General features: G+C 46.3%; 1 protein-coding gene across 1 annotated transcript; it reads left to right on the forward strand.

The window, feature by feature from the left end:
• The first annotated feature begins 335 nt into the window (after positions 1 to 335).
• Spaca3 (sperm acrosome associated 3) lies at positions 336 to 4,613 on the forward strand. Its single transcript, XM_027426128.2, has 4 exons — positions 336 to 580; positions 1,315 to 1,473; positions 1,817 to 1,895; positions 4,442 to 4,613. Exons 1-4 carry the CDS (start codon positions 394 to 396, stop codon positions 4,506 to 4,508), a joined length of 492 nt encoding a protein of 163 aa, XP_027281929.1. The 5' UTR covers positions 336 to 393; the 3' UTR covers positions 4,509 to 4,613.
• Positions 4,614 to 14,747: the final 10,134 nt, after the last annotated feature.

The following is a 14,747-nucleotide window of genomic DNA, read 5'->3' on the forward strand; positions in this document are numbered from 1 at the left end:
GGGTGAGTTTTAGGGAGCTTTTGCAAGGTGAGGCTAGAGAAGGGATGGTGCAGATGGAGACTTCAGCGCTGCTTGGGATCTATGTGTGGAAGGAGTGCCTTCCACCTGAGAGGCTCCATGCTGTGGCTTGAGGCTGGCAGATAGAAGCCAGGGGGCTGGGAGAGGGACCCCTAGACTGGGGTTTCAGGTACCTTTACCAAGGCTTCAGGAGCATGCCTGGTGTTCCACCAGGGATGGAGCCTTGTCTTCTGTCCACCCCTTCCCTTCTCTAATTTCCCAGGGTGCACTCAGGCTCTGTCCTTCTTTCCTTCTCCCAAGGGCAGCTGTCTGGACCCTTGACCAAGGCTGGTGAACCGTCTGCTATTGCACAGTATCTTCTGTATTTTCCACCTCATGGAAGCTAGGATCCGGGCTCCCAGAAGACAGCTGTGCCCACCTGGGATCACTTGGCTGGCCCTCGCCTATCTGCTCAGCTGCCTGCTTGCCTCCAGTAAGGCCAGGGTCTTCAGTCGCTGTGAGCTGGCCAAAGAGCTGAATGACTTCGGTCTGGATGGCTACCGTGGATATAACCTGGCTGACTGTGAGAACCCTTTCTCCCTCCACTCACTCCCCTGTCTTTCCTCCTACTAATTTAAGGGCCTTGGAGGCTTTTTGAGCTTAATCCTTCTTTGTAAAACCAGAAGCCAATGAGACAACAGGTGGATAGCTCACCTCCTGGGTAAACCACATACTAGGCAGGCAACAGTCAACCAGATTAGAACCATCTCTAATATGAGCTTTTGTTGCCAGGAAGTCAAAGAAACCAGCAGCTTAGTGGGTTACACTTCATCTTGGCCATGAGGATCAAACATGCCTGCTGGAACTTAGATGGCAAACTGAGCAAACCAAGCATTGCAGTTTCAAGAGATTGTAAAGTACAGTCACATCTAGATTAATTTTGTCTCTAGTCCTGGCCTCCTTCGTAGAGCCTTGTTTGTGTCTTCCTAATCTTGCCTCTAAACATTTAGCTCTTGTAAATCCATTCAACAAACACTACTAGACTTTGTATATACTGAATAATGAAAAAGTGGAAAGATTGACATCCCAAGTCAGGAAGGCAGATATCCAGTCCTGACCCTTGCTTTGAGGTTACTGTATGTAATCTCAGGGAAGTCACTTTGACCTCTGATCCTAGACTGATCCATCTGCAAAGCCTGTGGGAGGATGCCTGTTGTCTCCTTGGAGTAGAGGGAGCCAGTGTCTAGGAATCTGTGAGCACTTTGGTCTGTGGTGGCCCAACCACCTGATCTCAAAGCCTGTGTCTGACCCTTGTAGGGATCTGCCTTGCTTACTACACAAGTGGCTTCAATACAGCTGCTGTGGACCATGAAGCTGATGGAAGCACCAACAATGGCATCTTTCAAATCAGCAGCCGGAAGTGGTGCAAGAATCTCTCCCCGAATGGCCCCAACATTTGCCGGATGTACTGTACCGGTAGGCTAGCCTCTTTTTTGTAGTTCAGTTTACTTCCCCTGTCTTTGTCTCTGGGTGGGGATCTCCAGGAGATGGATAATGGGCAAGTGGTGATGTAAGGCCTTTGATGAGTTCAGTTTGTGGTCTAGGCTGAGAGAGATGGTTTTAGAGTTATAGGGATGGAGGGAAGATTGTGGGGGAGAGGGATAGGGTAACATCTATGTTCCAGAAATGGAGGGAGTGTGTGTGTGTGTGTGTGTGTGTGTGTGTGTGTGTGTGTGTGTGTGTGTGTGTGTTTGTGAGAGAGAGGGGGGGGAGAGCACCCTGTTCTCTGTTCCTTCATTCTCTGTTCCTTCTACCCCAGATTTGTTGAACTATGACCTCAAGAATTCTGTCATATGTGCCATGAAGATAGTTCAAGAGCCCCAGGGTCTGGGCTACTGGTGAGTAACCCCCACTGGAATTGTGGGAGCTGTGACCAGGAGCAGAGGGTAGCGTCAAGAAACTAGCCTTCCATGAGTAGCCACTTTGTTTTAGGCAACACATTTTCTTGGCTTCATGAACCAAACCTTACAACCAGTGTTGGGGATTATGAGAATCCAGATAATTACAGATGACACAACCAAGGAGGATAACACTGGCAATCACATGACCACACAGCTCAGCCCAAATTTTGTAGAAAAGCCCAATGTGTATAATAGATGGTAGATGAGGTTCTTTGCTTAGATCATGGGTAGAGCTCTGGAACCTTCCTCTTCTAGTTTTTTTCATACCTACTTCCAGAAATAAGTTCTTTGAAGTTTTCTCATAACCAAGAGGTTGTCTGATCGTCACATTGGTCTCTGACGTAGATGGCTGATTCATAGAAGCACCTGGTCAGATGCTTCACAATTGCCCAGTCTCTTTTGATGGGGGATTTTTCCACTGAGTCTCCAGCCTCTGTTCCACTCATGCTTATGAGGGAGAAACCAGCAGGGCAGCAAAGAATCTGGGAAAGGTGAACCACTCCAGGGGCTTGGAACACCGAGACCATGGACAGATGTAGCAGCTGGTAAGGTTGGAGAAGGAACCTAAGGAGACCTTGGAGCAGAAGGAAGGGGGAGAGAGTAAAGATGGGGTAGGATTGAGGGGATCTGTTGGATGGTCTTGCAGGATTCTAGGTGAGACAGGTTCTGGAGAGTGACAGGTGCACCAGTAGTTGATACAAGAGAGATTAGATAAGGGATGGGAAGGGATTCAGGGGTAGGTGAAATATGGTCTAAGACAAAGAGGAGGGGTGAAAATGACTGAATCTCGAGGCATTCCAGAAACATTACTTGAAATAGACATTGCTTTGTGGTCTTAGAATAGTTGAGACCCTAAGAAGTGAGTTAGGGGTAAGGCTAGCTCTGTAGGACACAGTATGTTTATAAAACCAGGAAGGGACACAGACAGCTCAGGTGCTATTCCTAGAGCATGCAGCCTTGACACCCATACTATAGTAGAAGACCTGGTCCTAATAGGTTATACACTTGTTCTGAATTCCTGGCATGGATGACTCTCGAGAGTCTAATGCTAATTGGAAGAAGTGGGACCAGCAGGTTCAGTGCTGCCTATTCCTGCCCACTCACATGCACTGGGGATGCAGGTAGCAAGGCCCAGAGGGGTGCTGAGATTCAGAGACAGCTGAGACCTATCTTTATCCTGGAGTATTTTATAGTCTAGTACAATAGACAGTCAACCTCTCTTGGTTGACAGTTATTTAGAAGTCTTTCATTAGGCTCTTTGACATTGACATCAGAATGGACACTATTTTTTAGACCTTGGGATTCCTGAGAACCTTGGACCCCAGGACCCTGTGTTCTTGCTTATCTTCATCAAGTTATCAGATGTGATGGGACTGGGGAGACAGTTAAGTCCATGAGAATTGTTTGTCATGCAAGAGTGAAAACCTGAGTTTGGTCTCCAGTACATATAGTTGAAAGCTAGGCATTTGGCATTTGATCCTAGCACTAGGCAGGTAGAGACAGATTTCTGAGGCTTGCTGGCCAACCAGCCTAGCTTAATTGGTGACCCTGTCTAAAAAAAGTTGGACATTTCCTGAGAAATGACACTCAAGGTTGATATCTAGCCTAACACACATACACACACACACACACACACACACACACACACACAGAGAGAGAGAGAGAGAGAGAGAGAGAGAGAGAGAGAGAGAGAGAGAGGGAGAGAGAGAGAGAGGAGAGAGAGAGAAATGGTCCCAAGAGAGTATAGCAGTCAACCATGGAAAGAGCTAGATTGGCAACCAAGACATGCAGAGTGTGCATGCAGCCATGCACCTTGGGTGGACAAGTTTACATCACAACCTGAGTTTTTCATTAGGAAAATAGGGGAGAAAACATTGACCCCATCTACCTAATAGGCTACTGGGGACAGCAGGGAAGTAGTTTTGAGTGAAGGGTATGGTGGCATGTAAACTGTGAAGGACTATACACATATAAGGTGATCTCACTGACCCCAGAAGCACTTGGAGGTAGGAACGAAGCTTTGCACCTAGGCTCCAGATTCTTGCTTCTAACCCTTTGAGGAGGACCTGTATAAGCTTGATCATATAGTTTGTATCTTCAATGGTAAAATAAGACAGCTAGATAGTGACTTTTAATGGCCAGTCTCTTCCTTAAAAAACATCTCCCCTAGGTTTGCTTGGCTTATTTGTTGCTTCCCATCCTCTCAGCCCCTCGATTAGCCTCTCTCTTAGCAACCTTGCTTCTCTTCAGTTTAGAGCCCCAAACCTTTTCTGCTCTCTGAACAGGACCAAGGGCTGAAGCTGATGTGGATTTTTGCTTTTTAGAGACAGGTTTCTCTGTGTAGCCATGGGTGTCCAGGCTGACCTCAAACTCACAGATATCCACCACCTGCCTCTGCCTCCTGGGTCCTGGGACTAATGGTGTGCACCACCACCACCTGGCTGCTGATATGGATTCTTTTCCTACTTGTTTTCTCTCTCTAGGGAGGCCTGGAGACAACACTGCCAGGGCAGAGACCTCAGAGACTGGGTGGATGGCTGTGAATTCTAGGACCCTCTCTCGATGGACCAAGCCACACACAGCTGATTGGGAAGTGTGGTTTTGTTCCTGACCCAGGCTTGGGAAGACAAGCCAACTAATAAAAGTCTAATATGACATAAGTATGTTTCCCAGCTTTCTGCAGGTCTGCAGGTGCTCAGCTGGAGCCAGAGTCTCCTCTTGTCTTCTCATCTTAAGTGCTCACCTGGGCTTGGCTTCAGGTGGACTTCAAAATGCCTATATGGAAGGCTTGGGGACAAGGTCAGTGTCTACCTTCCACATACTTGGCAGAGGTTGGGTCTAGAGTCACAAAATTTAGCAAAAATAGGATTAATTTGCATTTAGTTAAATCTGGATTTCAGCTACACAAGTAGCTTTAATATACATGTATAATTCAAATCTTATATGGCTCAGACTAATAGCGAGGAACCTACTTGTATATATGAAATTCAAATTTAATTGGGAGCTGCAGTGTTATTACCTGACAAACCTAGACACGTCTGGTGTTGGGAACTCCTGGCATATTTGGAAAGGTTCTGGGGATGCTTACTTTCTGCAGTTCTGGTTGCAGATGTAGTCACCATGCCTTAGCTCTCACTCTGGTGTCCCCTCACATCCCATGGTTGAGAGGGGGTACAGAGTGACTGCAGGTGAAGAACCACAGGGGTGTGTCCTGTCTGTCCGTGTGTCATCGTGTGTGTGTGTGTGTGTGTGTGTGTGTGTGTGTGTGTGTGTGTGTGTGTATGTATGTATGTATGTATGTATGTATGTCCTGCTTTATTGGCTACCTTGCTCCTTAATGCCCTCTAGAAGCAGGAGATTGAAGTGTCACTGTTAATAGCTGGTCACTTCTTGGAAGGGGAAGTCATCACACTCTGCCCTTAAGAGGCAGGAAGATGGAGTGGCGACTTGGCAGTGGGTTTAGAGGGTAGCAAACTGCAGAGTGCCTTTTCCAGTATGTGGAAGTTCTGAGGAAGACAGTACTGCTCTCACTGATGGGAGCTCTGTCTCAGATACCAGGGACATCTGTTTTTAAAGGAGCAAGGTAGGCAGAGTCCTGAGATGGCCAGAATAGCAACAGATATAGTTAGGATTACTATTATTGTGATGAAACACCATGACCAAAAGCAACTTGGGGAAGAAGGGGTTTATTGGGCTTACACTTCTTATCACTGTTCATTACTGAAGGAAGTCAGGACAGGAACTCAGTCAAGGCAGGAGCTGATTGAGAGGCCATGGAATGGTGCTGCTTACTGGCCTACTCTTCATAGTTTGTTCAGCCTGCTTTCTTTTTTTATTATTTATTTATTTATTTATTTATTTATTTATTTATTTATTTATTTTGTTTTTTCGAGACAGGGTTTATCTTTGCAGCTTTGGAGCCTATTCTGGCACTCACTCTGGAGACCAGGCTGGCCTTGACCTCACAGAGATCTGCCTGCCTCTGCCTCCCGAGTGCTGGGATTAAAGGCATGCATCACCAACACCTGGCTCAGCCTGCTTTCTTATAGAACCCAGGACCACTGCCCCACTCTGTAAATGGAGTTCTTAGTTGGTCTAGATAATAAAAAGCCAGAGTCAGAAATAGAGGGAAATGCTGAGAGATCAGAGAGAAGGAGCAAGCCACAGCACACTTCACCTCCTTAGCATCTCAGCAGACAAGAGAGCAATTTCCCGTTTCTTCCTGCTTATGTCCTGTTTCTTCCCAGCTACCTCACTTCCTGTCTGTCTGTACAGACCTCCAGACCTTGTTAGCTAGTGGCAAGCTCCATTCTCTGACCTCCAGACAGGCTTTATTTGTTCAAGTAAGATATCAGCACACAACTCACAATGGGGTGGGACCTCCCACATTAATCACCGTGTTAAGAAAATGCTCTATAGGCTGGCCCACAGTCTTATGCTGGCATTTTCTCAGTTGGGATTCCCTCTTCCTAGATGACTCTAGCCTATGTCAAGTTGACATAAAATTAGCCAGTACCACAATAGAGATGATGTGTGAGAAGAATGAGTCTTGATTTCAGACTGTAGCGTCCTCTAGAAGGGCTTTTATTGAATCCTGTATGTGCTAAACTCTAAGTTGAGGCATGGTTGGTGCCTCCCAGGAGGATGTCACCCAATGTTCCCTTCCCCCAAACTGCTGAAAAGCACTGGAGGAGCAGCTGAGAACCTACGATTGATGAAATAGATCTGTTTCCATCTACTGCTGGACTGGTCAATGAATGATAAAACAAGGGAGCTGTTTATCCAAGTGGACAGTGATAAAACATCTTGCTAAGAGGTGACATTGATGACTAATCGATCTATTAAATGACACAGATACCCTGTGCTGACCATGTGCCATGCATTTTGTGATTTATACATGGAGACGATATTAACCATGTGGATACCACTATCCTCCCTGTTCTGTAGATAAGGACAGTTTGTACCCAAGTCAGTCTGACTCCTTAAGTGGAGAGTCACCATATGGTAGATAAAGGCTTGATACTCTGCTCAGAGACCCAGGACTTCTCTATCTTGGATGCTGTAATTTCAGATATCTGTACCTGCATTGCCTGATAGCTCCAGGGGGCCTCATTCAGTTGGTCTTGGAGGGGGAGCCCAGGAATGGGTGGAATGGGGCTCTTGGAAATGAGGGGAGAATTCTTAAAAGGATGTGGAGGCTGCTATCATGGCCTTAAGCCTCTTCAAGGTTACACCAAGCAGTGTCAGGTCTGGACAAGGGGACCCTGAAGGCTTGTGCTAGAGCATTGACTGGGAGCAGGTGGCTTTGGAGAAGACATAACCAGGAGAGAGTGCTCTGATCAAAGGCCTGGTTCATGGTGAGGGTTGAGAGTGCACAAGCTCACCTAGGAGTGGAACCTAAAGGAACACTGGGTCCTGAACCCAGTGCCTAAGAGAAATGCTCATGTCTCAGGTACTCCGGCTACATTGTGGTGTCTCCCCATTGCCCCATCACTTTCCCCTACAGTCTTCTGCTCATGGAATCTTGTCTACTTGACCTTTTCTTGTTGTATGTTGTGTATCTTCCCTCTCTTTGTGTGTGTGTGTGTGTGTGTGTGTGTGTGTGTGTGCAGGTACATCTTGGAGGTCAGAAGTTAACCTTGGGGGTGTTCCTCAGACACTGCTTATCTTTTTTTTTTTTTTTTTTTTTTTTTTTGGAACAGGGTCTCTTACTGGTCTGGAACTCATTGATGAGGTTAGGAGCTGGCCATTGGGTTCCAGGGATCTTCTTGTCCTGGCTTCTCCAGTATTAGGGTTACACATATGTACCCTTATGACTGGCTTTTTCTTTTTTGTAAATGTGGGTTCTTGAGGTTAAAGCCAGTCCTCATGCTTGTGTGGCAAGCACTTCTCAGCCTCTGATCTCATTAGTTCTGGAAACAACCCCATCTTCTGCTCACACTCAGCTGCAGTAAGTCAAGCCCTTATCATTCTTCACTGGGTCTGGTGAAACAGCTTCCTAAAAATGTCCCCCCTGCCTTTCACTTTGTTTCATGCCACTGCCATTCCTCCCACAGCTTTCTCTCTTGTCTTGTCTTGGGTTCTGACCACAGTGTCTTTTCTCATTCTTGGCTCTTTCTTGTATAGGAGGGCTCAGCTGACTAGTACAGCATCACCTCTCACTCAACTCTCTGAGTGTCTCCAGTGCAGCGATTCTCACCCTGTGGGTCACAACCCCTTTGGGGACTGAATGACTCTTTCACAGGGGTCGTATATCAGATATCCTGCATGTCAGCTATTTACATTATGATTTATAATAGCAGCAAAATTACAGTTGTGAATTAGCAACACAAATAATTTTATGGTTGGGGTCACCACACCATGAGGAACTGTATTAAAGGGTCACAGCATTAGGAAGGTTGAGAACCAGTGCTCTAGTGGCAGTGTGTCCCGGCAGCTAGTTCCCTGAGGTCGGCACCCTTTTTCATACTTTCCTTATCATTCATTAGACTCTCATTCACTAACTCTGTGCTTTGAATGCCACAAGCTACAGGGCCTCCGTAGCTCTAAGGAAGGTCATTTCACTAGAGTTTTCAGTGACTATTCCTTTCTTCAGAGTTTACCTCAATTTCACCTCCTCAGAGTGACTCTCTGACAACTAGCGCTGAAGGAGGCACCTCACTTTTCCTTGTCACTGCCTTAACAAGTCCCATCAACAATGATTTCTTACATATATAAAGAACACACACACACACACACACACACACACACACACACACACACACACACACACAGACGTAGACACACACACACACACACAGACACACAGATACAGACACAGACATAGACACATACAGAGACACACAGACATATCTCCAGTTTCTTCTACTAGATTGTAAGTGCCACAAGAGCAGGAACTTTGTGTGTTTCTTTTGTCTCCAGCATTTAGAACAGCAGAACAGAGTACTCCACAAATGGAGGAACCCACTGAGGGCCCAACTGGTATGCAAATGAACGACTAGTAGGCACTCAGTTGTTTTCTGGATGAGAGAAGGAATGGGTCCTGACACCTTTAACAAAGTCATGATTCATTCCATGGTATCCCTAAGAACTACCTATGTGCCAGGCCTCTGCTGCCTCTGAGTGGACACATTGCTTCTCCTGAGCCCTCTTGGGGAATCTCCCTGCCTCTCCAAGAGATCACTCTAGTTGTTCTTTATACGAGTCAGACTGGTTGCCTGCTCAGCCATATCTGTCAGCTGAAGGAACCCAGCATGACCTGGCCAGAGTTGGAGCAATGGGTTTTTCTCCCTAATCTCAACAATATGACCTTGGGAAAGTGATGCCCAGGAGTTTAGCATTTCTTTTGGGCTAGAAGAGCTAAAATGGATGCTGCAGGCAGCAAAGTGACCATCACATTGTTTGGCACAGTCAGGGCTCCTGTGTGCTTTCCCGGGCTTTGGGTTTCCTGAGTGCCAGCTGCCTCAGGGACAGCCTGAGGGTGCCTCCAGCCCTGCCTACCTGGAGATCTGCACACTATTTGCTGAGAAAGAGGGAGAAGAGAGGGTGTGAAGAGAGGGAAGGAAAGGAGCTGGAAAAAGTGGCAGAGGTTTCTTTGCTTCTATTGAGTGTGGGAGAGTAGGTAACCCCATTCCAGACTAAAATGGCTCAGATTTGAAGCAGGATTTTCTTTGTCATTAGCCATTTCATCTTAAATGTCCCAGTCACAGTCCATCATAACGGAAGTCAAAGCAGGACCCGTGAGGCAGGAGCTGATGCAGAGACCATGGAGGAATACTACTCACTGGCTTGGCATTCATTCAGCCTGCTTTCTTATAGAACTCAGGACCACTGGCCCAAGGATGGCACCCCCGCCCATGGGATGGGCCCTCCCCATCAATCATTAATCAAGATAATGCCCTCACGGATTTTGCTAGAGGCCAATTTTATGGATGCATTTCCTCAATTGTGGTTCTCTCTTCTCCAGTAACTCTAGCTTTGTCATTAGCCATCTTTGTCCAGCTAGACGCTGAGGTTCCTGAAGACAAGAATGGTGTCTTCCTCTGTACAAGTTCAATCCAGTCAAATCCCAGCATGGAGAAGGGAAGTGGACACAAAGTCCCACCCCTGACCAAGAAGCTATTTCCTATAGCTGCTAGGAAAGGGAAAGTCAGTTGTCTTCAGTGGAGTGACATTGAGTAAGCACATTGTCCATATTTCAGGGCAGGCCTCATGCTCAGTAGTAGTTGGCTCCATGGTCTCTGCATCAGCTCCTGCCTCAAGGGTCCTGCCTTGACTCCCTTTATGATGGGCTGCGACTGGGACATGTAAGACAAAATAAACCCTTTTATACCCAAGTTGCTTTGGGTCATGATATCTTATCACAGAAATTGAAATGCTAACAAGACAGCATCCCTGCTAAAAAAGCAAATGAAATCCAACAGCAAGGGCATGACTGAAGGTTCAATGGCCATCCAAGAACATCATGTACACATCTCCCTCCTCCCTGAGCAACCAGGCCACTGGCACATCTGGAAAGCAGGTGTTATGGTTGCCTTTCATGTATTCAGGTCTCTCCAGCCTTCAGAATCTTCACCCACATAAAATAATTTTATGGAATCCCATTCCTGGGTTTTCCTGTGCATATTCATTTTCTGCTCACTCATTTACTTTGCCATCTGTGAGAGCATGCTCAGCTCACAAGCTGCAGCAGGTGTCAAAGGTTTAAAAAAATTAAGGAAGCAAAAAAATTGAAATTGATCAAAGCCTATCTTTTGTTTTCCCTTCTGCAAATTGAAAAACGACAGTCATTATGCCATTTGGGGAGAAGAAACATCAATCCCTCTTTGTGTGCTGGTGTGGGCTCTTTTGGAAATTAGTCAGCACTTTCTAGACCACAGCCAGCATCCATGGAGCCATAGAGGGTCACAGATGAGGTCCAGGATTCAGAACCCTTCTATAATTACATGTAAAATCTTATGCTTATTTTCATGGTTTTGGATATCTTTCCTAGGGGGAGAGTTCATAGTTTTCATTTTATTCTAAAACAAGTCAGCGATCCAAACAAGATTAAGAATCAATGTTACAAGAAGCAAAAAGAAATGAAAAAAACACAGGGAAGTGTCTAATGTACCTCTCTCTCTCTCTCTCTCTCTCTCTCTCTCTCTCTCTGTGTGTGTGTGTGTGTGTGTGTGTGTGTGTGTATACACACGCTCATGTGCGCGCACATGTGTATGTGTTCCTTTCTCCCTTTCATGCCTCCACTTGGGGTTCCCTGACTTGGGTCCAGTCTCCTAAAATCTGCCTATTCTAACCTCCAGGACCTGGCTTATACCTCATTTCATTCCCTTCAACTGGAACCCACATCCATCTGTATGTTTGTTAGTGTTTCCATTCAGACTATAAACTTCATGCCTGGTACACAACAGTTGAGGTGAACGAATGGTGGACCTGTGTTCTTCATGTTTTGGCTATTGGTCTCTTGTTTCTTTTTCCCGTTCCTTCCTCCACCTCTGCCAGGAAGCTTGCTCCATACAATACGGGAACTGCCCCCACTGTATGTGGATCAGGACTGGCTGAACTCTCCTGCAGAAGGAATTCTTTGGCCTCTCCCAACTCCTTTTTCCTCTGTGAATGGGGAATTCAGTTCCTGGGGCCAACAGAGCCCTTGGCTGCACATTCCAGGATTGGAAGTCTCCAAGTCTGTGAAGGATGTGCTCATCAGGCTTCTCCTTGGACCTCTCTGCTCAGGTGAGCTGAGTCAAGCTTCCTGGAAGGAGCATAAAATGGGCAAGCTCACATCTGTGGGTAGCAGGCCCCCATTGCAACCTCTAGCTTACTAGGAGCCAGACCCTGGGGGAACTCTAGTCTCTTTATCAGTGCTTGCTGCTCTAGAAGTTTCTCTCTAGGCATGTTCACAGTTAAAACATTGACAAAAATAGCTTCAAGCTGGAGAGAGGAAAATAAAATAACTCTGGTGTCTTTGCCAAAAACAACAAAGTAACAGCCTGTGTGCAGCCAGCTCAGTCCCTGGCACAGCTTGGACGCTCACAGAAGGACTCATTCCTTTTGCTCCACTGACTGCAGCCGCCTCCTGGATTCTATCTGTGAGGCCTCAGGCTACTCATCAATCAATTTAGCTTAGCCTCCAAGGCCACTGAGAATCCAGCCTTGAGGTATGGCCATGCGACTGTTCTCAACTCCAAATCTTTGTATCGTTGTTAGTGATTCCTTAGACACAGTGTCCCGAGTGTCCTCTGCACACCTGACCCTTCCCGATCAACCACTCAGAAAATGTCTCTATATACATTTCTTAGGACACTTGTTTGAAATGACAGCAATAAAAACACCCCACCACTCACTGGAATTTAGACTATCTTTTGTTAACAACTGATTGAGTGGTATCTGGATATTTGTTCTTTTGAATTTCATATACATACACATACATATACATGTATGTATATATACATTAAGTACATAGATTTACCCTGAACTGAACAAAGCCAGAACCTCCTAATAGGAAGGAATACATAGATGTATGAGGCCCAAAGCAATACAGATGTTTCTGAATAGTCTTTGCCCATCACAAAAATGATCCCTCTCTCTTATTTATATTTTTCCAGGAAGGAAACTAGAAATCCACTGAAGCAGTTCAAATAGCATCCTCAGTTATCAATTTTTAAAAATGTATGAAGTTGTTAAATTGGAAGAAGGCAGAGGCATCAGATAGGCTCCTAGCTATCCAAATAGACATTTCACTTTGTTCCTGTTACTGATGGAAGCAAGTCTAAAGCCAGCCTTCAGACCCCTGTCCTTCCACATTTGATAGTCCAGCCACCAGTGGGACACTGAGGGGTGAGTTTGTCTCAGGAGAGAATTCTATGGTCTGGCGAAGTCTGAAAGAAAAATCACATTTGGCCCCTTTTGCTTTAAGTGAGTCATCGTGGTAGGTGTACAAATAGAGTTGTGAGCCTGGGAGCTGCGGGGTGCATCTTGAGCACAGTTACTCATTCTGTGGGTGACCCACGTCAGTCTCTGTACATCCCAGTCGGGTCTATTCATTTGAAAAATGAGGGCATTAGGCTATGTGGTCCAATAGGCAGGATAATTGCCCATGAAGATGTTGACATCCTGATATCTGGAGCAAGTGACCCTGCATAGTAAGTAAGAGGCTTTGTAGATGTCTTGGAGGGACTAGCCTTGCGATGGAACAGGTTTTCCTGGACTGCCCGGTGGGCCCAGTGTAGCCACAAAGTACCTTTGAAAGTGGAAGAGGGTAGAAGGAGGGGAGGTCAAAGGTTGGGGAGATGTGACTACGGAGGGTCCTGGTGATGTGATGTGAGAAGGCTTAGCAGTCCTAGATAGCTTGAAATAAGCAGGGAGGGGCTACGAGTCAAGAAACACAGTGGGCCTCTAGAGGATGGACAAGGTCATAAGTGTATCCTCCCCAGAGCTGCAATCTTCTTGTCACCTTAGTCCAATGAGAGGCATGCCAGGCTTCCCAGAACACTAAGATGATACATTGTTTTAAACAACACTATATTCTACTAGTGACTTACTGCCTCCACAATAGAAAATAACACAGGAAACTTTCAAGACATGCCATTCTGCATTCCTAAGAATTGGTAACAGTTTGGGCAACCCCCATAGAGAGTTTGGGTATACTGTGAGTGTGGGGGTGGGCATTGCAGCAGAACTCTTTTCCAGCTGTCTTGGCAGTTTTCATGGTCTCCATTTCCTGGCCATGCTTATGTGTGTGTCAGGTGTATATACAGAACTTGTTCCATCTGCTGGTGGGCACCATAGCCAAAGCCCTTGAAATCCGAAGGGGTCTTATACCAGACATTACCGGGTCCTGCACCTTCCCTTCATTTACATAGGCAAAATATGATCACCCTCAAATCAAGGGAGTGAGCCCAGAAAGGATCACAGTGTCACTGCATCCAGCTACTGAGAGGAGACAGAAGGTCATGGGCCACAGTTGCAGACTCCTAGTTATGAGATTCTTCAACTCAACACACTGGAGAAATCACAGCGTGGTAAGGGATGGGGGAAAAGAATGATACAGACTAGACTAGAACTCTGAGCTCTGTTCTGACCTGTTCTATCCATGACTATGCACATGGGGGTAAAGAGACAAGCCACATCAGACCTATTGCCACTGCTGGGGCCGACTCTGGCTAAGGAGTGCTGGGGCGTTGTGGTTGGAAGTAAAAACCCAGCCTAGAGGGACTGTCCCCGTGGAACCAGTATGGTGTGATTCTGCCCGAACTAGAAACTCTTGTTTGCTGTCCAGAGGCTTCAAAGGGGCAAAGGTACCCTCAACCTTGTGTTCCATTTGGATATCACGTTGGAGTCACATGCTTCAAATGTGACTGCTGGAGGGACAAGGTAGGTCAGTTTCCTGGGAGTAGAGAATTGGGCTTGAGAGAGAGTCAGATGGTGGTGAGGGGGAGGCTACACTGGCTCTGTGTCTAGCCTGAACTCACAGATAGGGTTGGAGGACTCACAGGGGCCCTGGAAGGTCTCTGTTAAGGTTTTCTGGCATGGATAGGCTCTGTCTCTCCCTTTTTAATGACACTTACTTTGGATGGTGTCCTGCAGAACACAGGTTTTGACCTGTTAGTGGATCACATAGTCAACTAAGTTGTGGCTTAGAATAGGATAAAATATATAATGCACACACCTTGTAAAGGTAAACACTGTCGATGAACCTTGTAAACATACACATTCTCAGTAGCATTGGCTGGCAGGTCTTAGGTTTTCCTTAGCCCTCAGGAACCAGGAACTAGATGCTGAGAAAAGGCAGAA

This window comes from Cricetulus griseus, chromosome 7 (genome assembly GCF_003668045.3).
Source record: "Cricetulus griseus strain 17A/GY chromosome 7, alternate assembly CriGri-PICRH-1.0, whole genome shotgun sequence".
Taxonomy (NCBI): Eukaryota; Metazoa; Chordata; class Mammalia; order Rodentia; family Cricetidae; genus Cricetulus; species Cricetulus griseus.